At 38.4% G+C, this 18,681-nt stretch overlaps 1 protein-coding gene across 1 annotated transcript in view; it reads right to left on the bottom strand.

The window, feature by feature from the left end:
- Positions 1-999: 999 nt before the first annotated feature.
- The window catches only part of ABCB11 (ATP binding cassette subfamily B member 11), an 87,474-nt gene continuing 69,792 nt past the window's right edge, over positions 1,000-18,681 (bottom strand). Inside the window, exons 20-28 of the mRNA XM_029934441.1 lie at positions 18,312-18,416; positions 18,064-18,225; positions 13,981-14,184; positions 12,427-12,668; positions 9,772-9,928; positions 8,303-8,500; positions 4,188-4,394; positions 2,097-2,243; positions 1,000-1,254 (exon numbers count right to left, since the gene is read on the bottom strand). Coding sequence (XP_029790301.1) covers positions 1,054-1,254; positions 2,097-2,243; positions 4,188-4,394; positions 8,303-8,500; positions 9,772-9,928; positions 12,427-12,668; positions 13,981-14,184; positions 18,064-18,225; positions 18,312-18,416 — 1,623 coding nt within the window. The 3' untranslated portion in view covers positions 1,000-1,053. The remainder of the gene's footprint in view (positions 1,255-2,096; positions 2,244-4,187; positions 4,395-8,302; positions 8,501-9,771; positions 9,929-12,426; positions 12,669-13,980; positions 14,185-18,063; positions 18,226-18,311; positions 18,417-18,681) is intronic.

The raw sequence follows: 18,681 nt of genomic DNA, 5'->3' as shown, positions 1-18,681 counted from the left end.
GCTACTCCTAAAATCTTCTGCCAGAGGAAGAGGGAGTTGGAATTTTTTTCTCCTCATGTGTTTATAGCTTTATATTTAATCCGCTCATCTACTGTATGTTAGCCGCCCCTTCAAATGTGACTTGTGTCTCTAAGCTCAGCTTGTCTCGGTGAGATTCCCCACCCAGCCTTCTGCAGGAATTAGGGAAGACAGCTATCCTGCTGCCAGAGGGGCAGTTGTACTTCTGTTTCCAAACAGGCAACCAGTGCGAAGGGTGGCGGCGAGGACAAATGGCCTGGAAGACAGTCTTTATCCCAGGTTGCTGTCCTTTGTTTCTCCCAAGTCTGTTCATGAAATAAAAATAGTGCATTTTATTTTGTTATAGTTTCACATAAAATTGTACAAAAAAGCCACATTAGCAGATTCTAATGACTTTGCGCCCTACGTACTACACCCTGAATCTATAAATCAACACCCCTTCCTGGTAAGTCCCTGTGAATACTTGTCCCTTCCTGCTTTTCCCAGCCTGAGAGCATCCACAGTATCAAAGTCCTCCTTTTCCTATCCCCATCCTTAAAGAAAAAGGAATCTTGAATATGCAAGAAACCAACATGTTGGTCATCAGTCTTCCTGTTCTTCTCACATATGACCTTGGTCCAGCTTGATAAACATTTGTTGAGGGCCTATTATAATTCTGTGTACACTGAAGTTTCAAAAATGCATAGGACAGTCCTCTGCCCTCAAGGAATTCAAAGCCTCATTTACTCTGTGCCTTCCACTAATTCCCATGTAGTAATTGGGAGAGGCTTCTGCATGGAGAAGCCACTGGGTGATGGCGAAGCAGCTGTTTGACATTGGATTTTCACTCACACTAACCCTAGTTTCTTTCATTTTCTATATACAGATATTTAAAACTAAATTATTTTGAAAGTCATTAGAAATTAGCTTGGATTCCCAACGTATGACAATATCTGAAAAAGTAAAGTATTATCATTTTCCCTTAAAGAAAAAACCACAGTCCCACAGCACTCCTGTAATTGGTGCATCATCTGTACATGAAGTTTTTGAGTCAGGTCAACTGATGGGGGCTCCTGTGATGACGAGTTTGTAGTAGGCTCCTTTCTGGGCCATCAGTTCTTCATGGGTCCCTTTTTCAATCACTACCCCCTGGGACATGACAGCAATGATATCTGAGTTTTGGATGGTAGACAAACGATGAGCAATGACAATGCAGGTCCGACCTTCTCTGGCTCTGTCCAGGGCGACCTGCACCGTCTGCAAAGAGAATGTGGAAAGCTGATGCAGAGACACATGCTTGTTCTCTGGTCCAACATCTCAAGAATTCTGCTTAACACTACTTGAGTGACATTGCTATACTCAGAGATTAAACCCAAAGCCTTGACAGAAAAGAAAGGATCACGTAAGCATTTGCTGAATGCAATCCCTCAATGATTTAAATTGCATTCTCCAGGCTGAGACATTTCAGCAAAGCAAGAATGAACCAAACTATGAGGTCACAATGTGCTTTTACAATACCTGATGGTCTAGTTTGCAAAAATGAAACCAAAGAAACTAGGTAAGGTAACAGTTAAGTGGTCATTACCAATAGTATTCTTCATTGAGGACATTTTAGCTCTCTCCAAAATGAATCCTGATTTTTAAGGAGTTAATTTATAAATTATAAATTTCATAATTTTGTTTTGTTCAATGGCATTTCCTTCCTTGCACACCAGATGCCACCTTGTACTTTGTGTTGTGTGCTGTCTCCCTGCTCCATTATGTAACTTTGAAATTATAAAATAGGAAATGCCTAGATGTCTAGATGACTTAGATTACTTCATTTAAGAAAGCTAATTACTTGCCCATGAGAAAGCATCACCTAGCCTAGAGAATCTTAACAAAAATTCTTACTTTAAAGTTACAATATGCTTTTTTATTTGAAACATTCCTATTTTGAATCACTTCCTCTAGATTACTGTCTTTTTGTTCCACCAAGTATTGGCCATTTATACTGTTAATGAGTCAGAAAATTGAAAATGGTGCCATTTTATAAGGGCAAATATTACAGCAAAAGACTCATTTGTAATGATCTAAGACTTTAGAAAATCAATACATACCTTTTCACTTTCTGTGTCTAAGGCAGAAGTAGCCTCATCTAGTAGCAAGATTTTAGGGTCTCGTACAATGGCCCGAGCAATAGCAATGCGCTGTTTCTCCCCTCGAGATAGTTGAGACCCCTGGGGCCCAACATTAGTTTCATATTTCTGGAAAAAGTATGGTAAGTTAGAGATGCAGAAACAGTCATTGCTCCTATGCTGTACTGAGTGCATGTTAATGACCTCTCTGTGTATTTAAACAATTTTTATTTTTTAAAATTGGGAATAATAAATGAATCCTTCTATAAGAGATGTAAAAAAATCCATTTACAAATATAAGAAAAATATGGCATTTGTTGGGAAATTAGGGGATTTTGTGTCTCCTCTGCATTTATTTTAGGTATGCATTTTTTAATTTCTTTCTTTCTGTCTATCAGAACTTCTGATTTGAGATTCCCGGATTTCCAAACTCTTGTTCAGAAGAACTTTCCAAGATGGAATGATCCTATGAATGCAAGAGCCTTTTAAGAGGTCTCCTGGTCCATCCTCTTATTGAGGAGACATTGTTCTGGATTATAAGCGTAGGTACAAATCCCTACTATGCTTCCTACTAGCTCTATGAGCATGATCAAATTACTTAAATTTCTGTGAGCAGCAAACTTGGCTAGAAAAGGCAGATATTAATCACTAGTCCATAAATTTGTTGAAATTATAAAGGAAAATCCCTAGCTAGATACTTGGCATGGCTACACAATAAATAGTTAACACTCACAGAATATTTACACTGCATAGGCATCATGTTAACTACACTAGCCAGATGATCATTTAACATTCACAGAAATAATTTTCTCTCTCTTTACAGATTACAAAACTTAGGCACAGACAGATAAGAAAATTGAGCAAAGACAAGTAGAAAGCAGTGAAGGTGAACTCTAAATCCACATGTGTCGTGTTCCTGAGATTTTGCCCTTGACCACTGTTCTCCCCAGCCTTCCACAACAGGTGTGTTTCCTCCCCTTCTTTCCCTAGCCTCCTGACAAATGCTAACCTTGTCAAGTGAGACCCATGACAGCCTGCTTTGTCCTCATGGAGAAAAAATGCTCAGTGGAAGGAATGATGGGTTAAGTCCATATGAGAAAGAGGCAATAAACTGCCTGTGAGCCGCTGTCTCCCATGAAATGAGAAGGTGCTCAACAAAGATTTGTAGAATAAATGAATCTTTCAGGGACCACACACACTTCGCTTTTCTTTCAGGATACAGTAAATAGTAATTTCCACATGCTTATGGATTGAGCTACCCAGGATTAGAACCAAGCTAAGACTTAAGAGCCTTTGTGAAAAAACAAACAAAACAATAAAACAAGGAAAAAGCCATCACAAACAGTGCAAAATTTGTAAACATAGTCCCTTGTAGAAGAGTAATTTCAGAATGGCATTTAAAAGAGGTGCAAAAGGTTAAAAGTTTGGTTCCTAAAATTTAGTTTCCACGTGTTAATTTACTTTGATCAACCACCAAGAAACTCTAGGTGGATGTAAAAAGGCAGAGTCAGTATTGTACTACATTCAAACTTAGCTCTGGAAAAGTGAGGTGCATCGGGGCAGATGTAACTTACCGCACCAGCACAGTATGTGCTGCCAAGTAATGAAATTATGGGGATGACAGGAATACTAGCAGCACAATGACTATTATGTGTATTCCTTCATTTTCATGTATTTTTTTGTATTTTATAGATGATCGAGTCTCAGAAAAAATAAGTAATTGTCCCCAAGTTACACAGCTAGTCCGCAGCACAGTTTGCATTCAAACTTCTATCTGTTCTAAATCTCAGGATTGTTTCTCACCATGCTACACTAAGCTCACTGTAGTGCTTCTTTATGTACAACAGGTTCTAGGGCATCCTTTGTTTGCACTGGACGATATAATACTTTCCAAAACTGAAAGTGTGTTGGTGAAGGCCATTTATTTTACTTAAAAGACAGAGACAACCCCAGGGCACCAAGAAAGGAACCATGTTGCCTTTGACCTCCTCCCTGAGCCACAGTCATAATACTTTTTGGCTGTTCTACCTCTCTCCATCCCTCTCTCCCATAGGGAGGTGACCTGGTACTCACCTCTGGGAGCGACATGACAAAGTCATGCAGCTGGGCCTGCTTGGCAGCTTCAATGACCTTTTCCATGGGAATTTCTTTGGTGTTGTCCCCATACTTGATGTTGTCCATTATGCTGCAGGCGAACAGCACTGGCTCCTGGGAAACAAGTCCGATGTTTGAGCGGAGAAACTGGACATTTACTTTTTTGCTGTCATGCCCGTCTATCAACTGCCAATAGAGGTGACAAGCAGAGCATTACGTTTTAGAATTCCAGCAGCGAGGAAACTTCATTTTCTAGAGGTACTATTATACAAGATAATTGTTTTACTAGAGAGATAAAAAGCCCAGGAATCTTATAAATAAGTTATGTTGCCTTTGACCTCCGGAGGTGGTATCTGTCAAGAGTGGTGTCAAAGTTATGACCCGACTATGGTTTTGTTTTTTCCCAAGATTTAGGTAGTAGAAATGAGAAGGGCACTCAGGACAGTATTTTGTTAAAAACAAATCTCCCTTTATACTTGGGTGTAGCACATCCTTTACAAGTATGAACAATTGCTCAATTCTGAGACTCCACAGGTTATAAAGCGAGTTTTTCTATGTAAGGCTATCGACCAATATAACAATTAAACCTGTTTCCTTGATTTTACTGATACTAACGTGAGATAATAGACTCAAGTAAGAAAGGAGTACATTGATTCACCTGGTCAATCAACAAACATATATTAAGTTTTCTGCCTCAAGACACCATGTTAGGGAGTTTTGTCTGCTATATAAAGAAAAAATAGGGGTGCCTCTGTGGCTCAGCCGGTTAAATGTCCAACTTCAACTCAAGTCATAATCTCACAGTTCTTAGGTTTGAGCCCTGCATCAGGCTCTGTGCTGACAGCTCAGAGCCTGGAGCCTGATTTGGATTCCGTGTCTCCCTCTCTTTCTGCCCCTCCCCAGCTCGTGCTCTGTCTCTGTCTCTCTCAAAAATAAATAAAGATTAAAACAATTGTTTAAAAATCTCTATTTTCTAGTAATTCATGAGCTAGCTAGGCAATTCAGTGCAGGAACTCAAATATCTACCATTTGAGCTGTTTCACTTAAAAACTTTAAAATAGTAAAGGTGCGGTGTGTCTAACATACTACTATAAAGTGTTTAGCCCTATGGTTTCAGAAAAAGATTATGTTAAATGGTGTGAACACACTGTATTTTAGATAAATTCTTGGCAATAAAAAAAAGCAAACACTAGTGGGGAAAAAGTGTAAGGCACTCCTCAACCATTAGCCCTAGCTCATCTTCCTCTACTCATTTTCCATAGTACTTATAGATTGAAAAGCACAATTTAATACCTAATTAAATACTGGAGAGGCTTGCTAATTATTGTACATGAGCTGGTAAACTCCTAAAAGACAGAAGACATGCTTCGTACTTCTTAGAATCTGCCACAGGGCCCAACACAGTCCTACATATCACAGGAATTAAATGTTGAAAATGTTGAATGTTGTGTTTGGTAGCTTTCTTAAGAGTATAGATAATTTTTATCTTTTATTTATTTAATCTATTTATTTATAATATTTATTAGTTTATATTTGAAAGAGAGCACATGTGAACAGTAGAGAGGCAGAGGGAAAGAGGGAAGGAGAGAGGGAGTGGGAGAGGGAGGGAAGGAGGGAGGGAGGGAAGGAGGGAGGGAGAGAGAGAGAGAGAGTGAGAGAGAGAGAGCGAGTGAATCCCAAGCAGGAACCATGCTGTCAGCACAGAGTGGGGCTCAAACTCAAGAACCCTGAGATCATGACCTGAGCCAAAATCAAGAGTCAGAGGCTTAACCAACTGAGCTGCCCAGGCACCCCAAAGACAATTTTTTAAAATTGCATAAAACGTGGTACTTCTTCATATTTGAAAAATGTTTATAGAAATGTATTACAATGATATAACAAAATATATTGTGTTTATGAAATTCAAGGAATCATACTGATTTCTTCGTGAGCATTGCTTCTTACCTATGATCAGAACAAGCACTGAGCACATTCAGAGAAATATACTTAATGTATATGCTAATGTTGGAAAGATCAAATGTGAAGGATTCGGGTCCCTGTAATGTCTTATAGTTCACAGTCACCTGGGGTGACAGACAGGATGGTCTGACATTTTAGGAAACTAGACCCCCTCTTTTGTGGAGATCAGATCCCAGTGCGATGTGCTTTCTAGGTTATCAATCACTACATACTTTTAAACAAATTAAAACCTTTATAACCAAAATTAATAACAAAGTGATTATAAATTATATATAACCAACTCTTACTCCTTATTTTTATAATGTCCTGGATTCTACCAATATCTCTTTGTTTTCCTTTTTGAAAGGGAATCTTTAGTGGCCTCCTTCAGGTTTTTCTCAGCATTTCTTTTCATAAAATGACATGTTCTCATCGCTGTGAAGATTATACCACCCAGGGAATTCAAAAAAAGCCTTTATTTCAAAATCTTAGTATTAAAAAATCACTGGTGGAGCAGAATAAAACATTTTCAGACTTATGCCTCTGAATCATTTCTTAGAAAACTACTAGTGGATGCACTCCAACAAAATGAAAGTCAAACCCAAGAAAGAGGAAGATAGGGGAATGAGGAAATAAAGGATCTAATCCAAGGAAACATGCAGGAAACTCAGGGTGACAACTATTCACCAGGCACAGGATGAAATTAGCCCCGGCAGCTGCAGGCATAAGAGTAAGAAGCATGTACCTCAGAAAAGGTAGCAGGATAGAGATATTGGAAGGATATAAAGATCTGATAAAGGCAGAGGATGCCAGAAAAAAAGTCTTTCAGAAAAGTGATCAAGAAAGAAAAGGTATTGCTGATGCATCTCACGACTTGATAATAGGATGAACAATATTTATATAATATAATTAAAGTTGTTAGTTGACTGTTAACTTTAGAGTCAGCCTAGAATGAAAGATAATAAATGTTATAAACAGAATGTTAGTGTTTTTCATTTTGATAATATAAAAGTGTAGTTATTAGGACTGGAGAAATAAAAGGAAGGAGGAAGAGGTGAAAATAGAATTATTCATCTTATTTTAGGAAATGAGAACTCAAGAGATGCTATTTGTAGGTGGTAGAAAAGAAGCAGAATTATATTAATTAAACTTACAAACAGAAACTTTTTAAAGTGATATATCTATATTGGGAGGAGATTTTTAAAAAGAGGAGAAGTGTTAAGGGTAAGCTAAATTTTCATCTCTTAAGAGTAAGTCAATAGAGAGTCTAAATTTGTTAAATCATGAAACAGCAGCATAACCATATTATTTAGAGACATTGAGGTAATCATTGAAAGATCTAAAAATATCAAATAGTTAAAAATAGTTCTCTTTGAGCAGAGAAATAGGGAGCGGTGAAAAGGGTAGCATAGGAGGTTGCTTTTTATTATAAATTTTGCTGCTTTATTTTGTATTCCTCTGCATATATTATTTGGAAAGAAAGAAAAGAAAAGGGAAAATAAAGGAAAGGAAAGGAAAGGAAAGGAAAGGAAAGGAAAGGAAAGGAAAGGAAAGAAAAGAAAAGAAAAGAAAAGAAAAGAAAAGAAAAGAAAAGAAAAGAAAAAAGAAATACTCCAGAAAAAAAGTGACAAAGCAATTCACCCATTTTTCAAATATCCTTGCCAAAGCTTTATGGCACAGAACTACCAATTTGAGTTCTTTATATTATCTAGACTTAAGCTTCTTAAGCAAGGATTGTCTCAGATTTCTCATACTAAATCTCCTCTCTTGTTCATTTATCATTGCGTTCCTTATCACCCCAGTCATTTTTTCCATTCCCGGTCATTAGCTTCCTGATTTGTTTGCACATTCTGCTCCATTTACGGGTAAGCGAATGCTTCTGTTAAACACACTCATCTCCAGCTTTGCAGTGTGCCCAGTTTCTTTGTCTAACTGGTCATCAGGCCATCTGGAACTAGGAAGTATATGGTATTAGAAATTGTGAGGTAGAATGAGGTCAACCAGCAAATAATCGGAATTAGAAAATATACATAAGAGAAAGTGTCCCGGCAAGCACGTTAGAGTGAGTCTGGCAGGGTGTAATCTTGAAAACCACTTTTCAGGGGTTGGAGATATTCTGCAGAAAATAAATTCTCAAAAGCATCTGAGTTGCTTACCACCTTCCCTTGGTCAGGATCATAGAAACGTTCTAAAAGCTGAATACTGGTGCTTTTGCCACATCCACTGCTTCCAACAAATGCCAGTGTTTGGCCTGGACCAACTGATACTGAGAGACCATTCAGAACTTGCACATCTGGTCGGGAAGGATATGTAAATTTGCAGTCAACAAAGTCAATCTGGCCTTGGAAGTTGTCCTGCGGATGGGAATACTGGAGTTATACCTGCTCCTACTAGAATCTAGAATACTGAAAATGCACCTAACTTTGAGTTGTAAATCCTTGCTTAAGAAACCCTCAACTGCATGCTGTCACAGTGCCAAGTATAAAGTCAGCCACTTCATGAAATGGCATTCTATTCCTTATTCTAGCAGGTATGGAACAAAGGGAGGCTTGAGCAGTGAAATTAAAGACACGTGACCTCTTATTCCCATTCTAAACTAAAGGGATTTCCTTGTCACTCATTCATTCTGAATGGAAGAGAATAACTAGCGGATATGATTTCATCACAGAAGCCAGTAACTGTCCAAACCCTTATATTCTGCTTCCTCTGGAGATTTTGAATAACAGTATTACACTTCAAATGACTCAGAAAGTTACTTGAGGATGTATTGGAAAGGTGGGTACCTTCAGTTATACTATCTGAATTATGAATTATAGAAATGGATAGACATTTAATAACACAGAAGCTTAGCTTTTATTGAGCTGAAGGAGGAACAGGTCATTTGACCAATTTACAAAGATTTCTGAATTTAATTCAGCTTTACTATGGTTTAGTTTTGTTTTGCTTTCTTGAACACACTGGAATATTAAAAAATAGTTAGGGAGGGGGCCTCTGAGCCTGGAGCCTGCTTTGGATTCTGTGTCCCCCCCTCTCTCTCTGCCCCTCCCCTGCTCGCACACGTGTGTGCACACTCTCTCTCAAAAATAAATAACATTAATTTTTAAAAAATAGTCAGGGAAGATAAAAAAAATACCTTTTGGGACTATCAATTAGAAGAAAAGATATTTTGTTGGTATCAAATTAGTTTTGTGGGAGTCCACATTAATCTAGATAAACATGAATTAAATCAATATTATCAGACAGGAAGGACTGGTTTTTCTACAATCCATAACCAGAACATTAGTAGAAAACATGGTGGTTGGGTAGGTCTCAAAACTTCATTCATTCTGGAACTAAGTGTGCTTTATACTATATAGAATTTAGCATTCACTGGAAATCGTTGCCCTATTCAAACGCCAGATTTATGAATAAATTTTAATGCTAATTTACATCATTCCTTTACACTTATAAATCTTTTTTATAGAATTGTCTGTATTCTGAGTACATATGAATGAACCCATATACTAGAGGAAAGTGCTAAGTAGAATTGTATGACTAGCCGTTCTACACACACACACACACACACACACACACACACACACGTGCACAGTCTCCCCTACCACCCTCCTATTCCCTCAGAACTTACCCACTTTTCACCTGCACCACTGTACACGTTAATTGGGGGTTGTCGGTCCAGCAGTTGAAAAAAGCGTGCAGCTGATATTTTAGCTTTGGCATAACTAGGGGTGTAAGCGGAGGCTCTTCCAAGAGCTGTTGCACTTAGCACAACTGAAGAGATCACCCTGTAATTGGACAGACACCCAGGTAGAGTGTGACACAGTTGGTGTGGCGGCCTAAGAGGCAGATGTCTGCGGGCCTGGCCCCGGTTCTACTAGGGAAGAACTGAGCAGCCTTGAGCAGGTCACCTTAGACTTGTTGGGAATGGAGGCTTGGAGACACTTGTCATTTTCCAATGTGTTCTATGTAAAAATGGTGAGGGGAGAATTGAGCAAGGGGGATTCACACCTCCAAACCCTGTGTTAGCTACAATGGCCTCTTTTTCAAAAGTTTGGGAAAAAAAAACTTCCTGAAAATTTTTAAAAAACAAGGGCAGGGGCTTGAAAGTCCATCAAATTGGGTTGAGTTCTTACAAAGCTAACTTTTTTAAATCTCTAATAAGTGTGTAAAAGTTGATAGTGACATAAGCATCATTCTGTACCAAACATGCATGTCATTCATGCTTCAGACACCATGAGAAAGATATAATTGTCTGTTTGCTTCTACAGTAGTCCTCCCAATTTCTAACTATATTCAACATGTGCAAAATTGATGAGGAAATGGGTGAAGGAATAAATAAGGTGAGAGATAAATATGGTGAGAGAGAACTCTGGTGCCGCATAGATGCTGGTGCGAGCGGCATCCTCCAAAGCTGACCTCCTGCATCCCCACGTACGGAGGCCTGCCTCAAGGGTGGCAGAGGGCACTGCGTTTGTGCCTTACGAACTGCTCAGTTCATAAGCAGGAATTCTTTTAGGCCAGATGTGCAAACCCAGTCATCTCCAGGAGCCCAGCCCAAAGGTTAAAGCAATGAAAATCACCTGGAATAAAATGGGAAACGATGGAAGGTTATCTTCCAGTTTTTACATTTTTTTAATGTTTATTTATTTTTGAAAGAGAGAAAGAGAGAGAGCAAGTGGGGGAGAGAGGGAGAGTTTGAGAGAGCTTTTTAAAAGAGAAGGCAGAAGTTGTGAATTTTTTATAGTTTCCCAGTTTTTATATATTGGCAAATTAGTCTTCAAATATCTGACATAAACTAATAAGTCAACAGTCTGTGTTTTCTGATTTGGGTTAATAGCTCTCAATATGCAAAAATTTAGAAAAGAAGCTTTCCTGATTGGAGTGGGTATAGTAGTGTGGGAGAAAAAATTTCTTCCGTATTTCTAAAAGATAGAAGGCAAGAAGACAGAACTCATTGCTTGAGGACAAACCCCAAAGACAGCTTTCTATTGGGACCACTTTTCCCAATGTCCTCCAAGGCTTTCTCAGACCCCTCCCCCATCCCTCTAACACCACACTGCACCCACATACATGAGCACCCCATCCTTTGGTACCCTGACACACTTCGGCTCTCACCTCTAGAAATGTGAGAGGCTGGACTCAAAGTTAATCTTTTCAGTAGAGCAGGCTTGAACTATAAGAAAGGAACATAATTCCCCTGTCCTGGCCTTTGCTGTCTCTACCAAGAAGGATTTAGCTGGAGATACGCCCTCCTTTCAAGAAGTAGGGTTCCAATAAGACGATTCTATGAACCATCTGATCCAAGACCTCTAGATTTCTCAGCATTAAGCAGTATAATAAACTGTATCAATGGTTCATTCATCCTATAACTCTGTACACATCTCTTTACAATATGACTTTTTTACTCCTCTGTGATATTGTGATTTATAGTAAGAAACGTGTATTTGGTTTTTGGCTCCTATTCCTGGCACAGAGCTGTTAACTTGGAAGTTCCTAAATTTTGAGAGCAATCAAGGTGTCTTTTGTTATGTTAATGAAGTGCCTTTGGAAGGCCCCTATTAATCTAGGGATGGGGGCTTGTGCAGTGGTGGGGAGGGGAGGGGCAATCAGACAACTAGAGGGTTAGAACTTTCAGTCCTATCCCTGCCTCTCACCTCCAGGGAAAGGTAGGGTGTCTGAGGAGTCTGAAGGAGGTGGTTAGGGCAGTCTTGCAGGACTGAGTCATTAGGCTGTGGGATCTGATGCTGTCTCCAAGTAGATGCTGTCAGAATTAAGTTGAAGTGTAGGACATCCAATCAGTGATCAGAAGTGTGTGTGTGTGTGACAACAGTGTGAAAATAAAGGAGAAACACAATCAGATCCTATATTTGAAAGGTAGATTCCATTCTCTTTCTTTAAATTGGGGATTGGTTGTATGACTTTCCTTGGCCACAGATACTAGAAAATGGGATGTACACAGAGACTTGAAAAGTGTTTCACCTTGAGCATTGGGGCTTACTCTGCTTTGTTGTACTTGGAGCACTGAGACCATAAAATGAAGAAAACAAGCCAACCTGTTAGAGAGGCCAGGTAGAGACAGAAGTCCACTCAGAAGCCTGAATGAATCAGTCCAGTCCCGAAGAACTGCCCCGACAGCCCACAGAGTCTTGAGAAATAATCAGTCTCAACTATTTAAGATATCAAATTTGGTATGGTTTGTTGAGCAGCAAAAGCTGATTGATAGAACCAGGCTGTTCCTCCCTAGAGCGTCCACCTTTTACGACCTTGGCATGATCGTCCTCACCTGAACACATAGCTGAAATGGAGCCCCTCATTGGGGATTAAGTAACCTCCATATCTGTAGGAAGCAGAGTTAGCGACAAACACTATGCACTGGGATAAACCATAGCAGAATCCATAAACATTTGCTTTTCGTAAGGCGGTCTTGAACGGCTTCTCCAGCTCCATCTCAAATGCTTCAGTGAACTGCCTCTCTTTTCCAATTCCAGCAATAGTGCGGATGTTACTGAGAGCTTCATTTGTAATCTGAAGAAAGAAAAAGAGTCTTAGGAATTAAAGAGCAGAAATAACTACTCTCATGACATTTCAGCCGCTACATGGACTCAAGTTAGTGCAAATGGCAAAATGTGGTACGAATCTGTGATGCAGGCATCATCTCTAGGCACACAAAGAAGTTGTTGGACATCAACTGACCTGGACCATGAGTCAGTTAAACTCAACTTCTGCTTAATATGAAGATAGGTTTTTTTTTCCCTCTACTTGTAGAAGAGAGAAGGGAAAAACGTACAAACGCTTATCCTTGAAAGCTTTTTAGCTTTTTTGTTATTTGAAATGTCTAAAACAATATCTGTTGATGTCTTCTGAGACAAAAGATATTTAATAATACAAATTTAACAGATGATTAATGTTTATTTTCTTAAACAATTAGTCTGACCAAATATTATATAAGTATAAAGTTTATCTTTTAGTCTATACTATGAATTTGTAGTTGTTTCCATCTAAACACTATGGTAAATAATAACTGTTTCTGAATTAGCATCCTGTCCTAAAGTGGCACAAAGGTGGGCTACTTTCTCCTGTTGGCATATGAAGCTTTCTTGGCTTCTGTCTACTTGGGCAATGTTTACAGCTCCTCTCTTAAGATCAAAACCCAGATAATAGTAAATTTGTTAGAAGAATAAAGGTGTATGTGTGTGTGTGTGTGTGTGTGTGTGTGTGTGTGTGTGTGCATGCATGATTTCTTACACTTGGTAAACATCTATGTCACAATCTCCTCATTTACCCCTGATACAAGCTATTTGTCAGGACACACTTTCATAAGTGCATCACTGAAACCTAAGGGTATTTGAGACCTAGGTTGTATCTCATAGTTTTATTTGGGAAAGACATTTGTCATAAGTCTAGCAGATGGTAAAGTGCAAAAATTAAAAGTAGCTGCCATTAAAAAGATGATAGCTCCTCTCTGTGTGGGCGCATGGCCTGGTGAAAACATTTAGCTAAAAAACCAAGTAGACATAAAACTGAACTCTCCACTCTTGCAAATAAGAATACACCAAATTGGAATGTGGAGAGAATAACTATTGGAGAGGAAATTGAACATGTAACCCTCTGTGTTTGCCCTGCTGTTTCTCTACACCTGCTTACACTCACAGCATCACAGCTTTATCATCACGGCCTTTGGGCAAAAGCACATATAAAAAAGGCTAGTGGGAGGTTTCCAAAGATGACGTTTGTAGGCTAACAGCTTTCTTAAGTCTCTTTGTACAACTCATTCTCAGTGGTTTTTCTGACAGCCACTTAGCTGTGAGCAGTTTGAAAATTGGGGTTGTGAGATTACCTGGCCCGCCTTTTCCAGAGACTGCTTGTCCTGTGTGGCAAATCCTGTCAACATTCTGGTCTGTATGGCTCCCGATAAAGCCAAGAAGGGGAAGAAGCACACTATAACCAGGCTTAGTTTCCAGCTAAAGACGAAGGCAATGACCATGGCCACAGTGATGTTAGTGAAGGAATTGACCATCATCCCGATTTGAGAGCCAGCTGCCTGCAAACCAAAAGCAATCAACCAATCTGAGACACACAGTCTCTTTCACCAAATACCACTATGTGAAAAGGCAATTTTATACTAAAAAATATTAGTTTAAAAACTCATTCTGATAAAATATACATAACATGATTTTATCATTTGAGCCATTTCTAAGTGTACGATTCAGTGGCATTAAATACATTCATAGTATTGTGTAAACATCAACACCATCTATATCCAAAATATTTTTTCTTTATTGAGAGAGAGAGAGAGAGAGAGAGAGAGAGAGAGAGAGAGAGAGAGGATTAGCAAGCACATGCACAAGTGAGGAAGGGACAGAGAGAGAGAGGAAGAAAGAGAATCCTATAAACCATGAGATCACGACCCAAGCTGAAGTCAAGAGATGGACATTTAAACAACTGAGTCACTCAGGCACCCCTCCAAAATCTTTTTATCATCTACAAGAATCCTTTATGCATTAAATAATAACCCCTTTCCTCCCTCTCCCTAGCCTGACAACCTCTATTCTTCTTTCTGTCTATATAAATTTACCTCTTCTAAGTACCTGAATAGAATCATACAATATCCTTCATGTCTAGCTTATTTTACTATGCTTAATGTTTTCAAGGTTCATATGTTTCATAGGTTTCAATGTTCAATACATGTTGTAGCAGCACATATCAGACTTTCATTCCTTTAAAAGCTGAATAGTGTTGCATTATATGTATATATCACATTGTGTTTATCCATTCATCTGTTGATGGATACTTGGGTTGTTTTCACCTTTTGACCATATGAATACTGCTGCTAATGAACACTGATGTACAAATATCTGTTTGTGTCCCTGCCTTCATTCTTCGGGATATATCCCTAGGAGTGGATTTACTGGGTCATTTAGTAGTTCTATGTTAAAAAAAAAATTTTTTTTAAATACTAAGCTCCCTAATGCATTTGAAGGCTGGGTTAATAAAAGTCCCTTCTATGCATGGTTTTGGAAGTCATCTATTGACTAATCTCATTTCATGGGTGTCAGAGCTCAAGCAGTCAGCATGAGCTTAATTCAGCTAAGCACGGGCTGCATACGTGTCCCCTGCCTTTGCATTTGGTCTGCTTGGAAATGCCCAGGCATTGGTCGTCTGGCAATATTTCTGATTATTCAGTGAAGACTAATGATTGTTCTGTAATTATAGTTTTGAAATTTGTACAAGACTCTTAGAAGAGACCACTTTCATCCTCAATGAAATTAGCTTATTCATCGGTACAAAGTCACATGTTAACTTTATAGCAGCTGTTCAATCAACACAAAATGGACAAAATGGGTTCACGCTCAATATAAGTTGCGAACAGACACTTGTAGTAATTATTACTTATAATGAAAATTATTTGATGGTCCCATCTCTTCTTCCAGTTGCAATTCTGCAGATGTGACTAAAGTTTGGCACCTTCTGTGTAGAAAAGACTTGCATGGGTCCAACTGCAATACTTTTTTACAAAATTGTAGAAGCTTTGGCATTATTTAAAATAACCACAGGTAAGCTATTGGGTAACCATAGGTGCTAAGGAAATGCAATCTGAGAATAATTTACATCTGCATACTATACTGAAGACTCAAATAAAATATGAACTCCGTGGTCCCAAGAATTCCCTCCCATGTACTGGTAATAACTTCTTTGAAGACAGGAGTCAAATATTAAATTAGGAATTCACTTATACACCTATTATTACAGCAGCATTATCCATAATAGCCAAAAGGCAGAAGCAGCCCAGGTGCCAAGTTGACTGACAGATAAGTGGATAAACAAAATGTGATCTATACAAACAATGGCATATTATTCAAGCTTTAAGAAAGAAATGAAATTCTGACACATGCTACAACATGGTTGGACCCTGAGGACATTTAAGCTAAGCAAAATACACCAGTCCCAAAAGGACAAATATTATATGATTCTACTTATATGAGGTTCCTGGAATAGTCAAATTTATAAAGCCAGCGTGGAGTGGAGATTTTATCAGGGCCTGGGAGAGGAGTGGGATGGGAAGTTAATATTTAATGGATACAGAGCTTCTGTTTGGGATGATGAAAAGTTCTAGATATGGATAGTGATGATGTTGCATAACAATGCATCATTAACACCACTGAATTGTACACTCAAAAATGGGTAAAATGGTAGACCTTATGTGTTGCATATTTTACCACTGTTAAAAAGAAGGAAAGAATTTCTGGTTGGCAAGGACAGTTAGGCATTACAGAGAATTTGAAAAATAGCTAAATAGTTCTTTGAGATATCATTATTCTGTTTTCTTTTACATTATATTCAATCAGTATTCCAAAAAAAATTTAAACTAATACAGGTTAAGGCACAAAATACATACACATATATAATAATAAATATTTTCACAAAAAGGAATCAGTCTAGACATTAATTTGTACTTTGATTTTTTTCACTTCATGTAACATAACCATCCCTTCAGATCATTACATTAACACCTTTAAAAATAGCTGCCTAATATTCCTTAGTATGGATGTATTCATTTACCTAGTTTCCCATTGGTGGATATTCAGATAGTTTCCAGGGGATTCTATTACTTTTTTGATCAATATAAAAAAGACCCCTGAATGCACATTGTCACAAAATAGTAGATAATTTATTCATATGGATTTTAGTCAGAGGATTTGCATACCTGATTATTCCCTAAAAAATGTTGAAAGAATTCAAACTGTAGCCAGTATTTTATGAGAGTCGGTGTCTTCTCATCCTCACAAATATAGGAACTTATCATTCACGATTGTTTTTATTGAGTTGATAGGTGGGAAATGGTACTTCATTGTGTGTTTTTTTAAATTTTTTGTTAACATTTATTTTTTTTTTGAGAGACAGAGTGTGAACAGGGGAGGGGCAGAGAGAGAAAGAGACACAGAACATGAAGCAGGCTTTAGGCTCTGAGCCATCAGCACAGAGCCTGATATGAGGCTTGAACCCATGAACCTTGAGATCATGAGTTGAGCCGAAGTTGGATGCTCAACTGACTGAGCCACCCACGCGCCCCAGCATTTCATTGTTTTATTAGTATTTTTTCTATGAATAAGGTTGTACAATTCTTCATTTGTTAATTTTCCTGTTGCATTTCTTTTCTTTGTGGCTTGTCTGTATACCTTTTTTAACCTTTATTATTTAGTTTATTTTTGTTCTGTAACCAATTTTAGAGCACTACACATATTATAGTTATTAGGTATATTAATTTTCATTATAAACATTTTCCTATTTGGCATTTGTTTATACAAAAGTTTTAAGTCTTTATGTAGTCTGACAAGTCTACTTTATGTTTTTTGTCTTGCTTAAGAGAATTTCCTCGGGGCACCTGGGTGACTCCGTCAGTTGAGCATCCGACTGGCTTAGGTCATGATTTCACTGATTGTGGGCTGGAGCCCACATCACGCTCTGTACTGACAGCTCAGAGCCTGGATCTTGCCTTGGATTCTATGTCTCCCTCTCTCTGCCCCTCCCCCACTCACATTCTATGTCTCTCAAAAATATGTAAGGAGGCTTTCTTTCACGCATGCTTTGCTTCCACCCTCTGGAGAACGCTATTAAATCTTGTGGAATCTGAGCCTCTGAGCCTAAAAATGATACGAGAAATGAGTATCAGGAAAGTTCTCAGTTGCTAGACTCCCACAAAACCTAAAACCCAGACAGATTTGGACTCATGGCACTGATTCTAGACATTGCCTGGAACATGCTGTTTGGCAGCAGTGGAAATGGTGGGAAATGTGGTTCTGGGGCATCTCAGTCCCATGAGGTGCTTTTCATGGGAAACACATAGGTAATTATCAGAATGCTCAAAGGAAAGTATATTTACTCCAATTAATAACACCCCTGGTTTCCCCCCAAAGCTTACCCCTTGAACTTGAGAGGCATCCGTAGCAAGCCGTGTTGTTAGTGCCCCAGGGCTATTTCTGAGGTCATCAAACCAGCCAATGTCTTGTCCTAACATTGCTCTGAAACCAAATTTACGTAGCCTTTTGGTGAGGAGTTCTCCAGATTTAGCAAAAGCATATTCCTAAAACATAAAGGGGTCTTTAGCGATATTTAACATGAAAAGGGAGAAAATAGCTAAACCACTTACTAAAAAATAAAACCCCTTACCTGCAGAAACTGAGTGCAAATGGAGACACAGCCCAATGCTACAAAAAGCAGGCAAACACCATTGATCTGTGTCCTTTGTTCTTCTTTATCAGGAAGTGAAAAAGTCTTTGCAAGAGAGTAAACAAAGATGTTACTTCATTATTACAAACAATAGCAAAATAAATGAAATATGTTTAAAAGGAATCTCTCTTAAGCATCAGATTAAGGGAACATACCAGTAATTAAACCAAAGTTAGCTATGAATATGTGTATTTTAATTCCTTGTGGGGAGGAAACTTGGCAAACGAAAGCCAATAGCTACAATAAATTTCATCTTGTTTTTTGGCCTGATGTAGGCAATTGTGTTGGCTTTTCATTGATACAGATGAAA

The sequence above is a fragment of the Suricata suricatta genome, chromosome 3 (assembly GCF_006229205.1).
Source record: "Suricata suricatta isolate VVHF042 chromosome 3, meerkat_22Aug2017_6uvM2_HiC, whole genome shotgun sequence".
Classification (NCBI taxonomy): domain Eukaryota; kingdom Metazoa; phylum Chordata; class Mammalia; order Carnivora; family Herpestidae; genus Suricata; species Suricata suricatta.
This window is presented reverse-complemented; position numbering and strand designations above follow the sequence as displayed.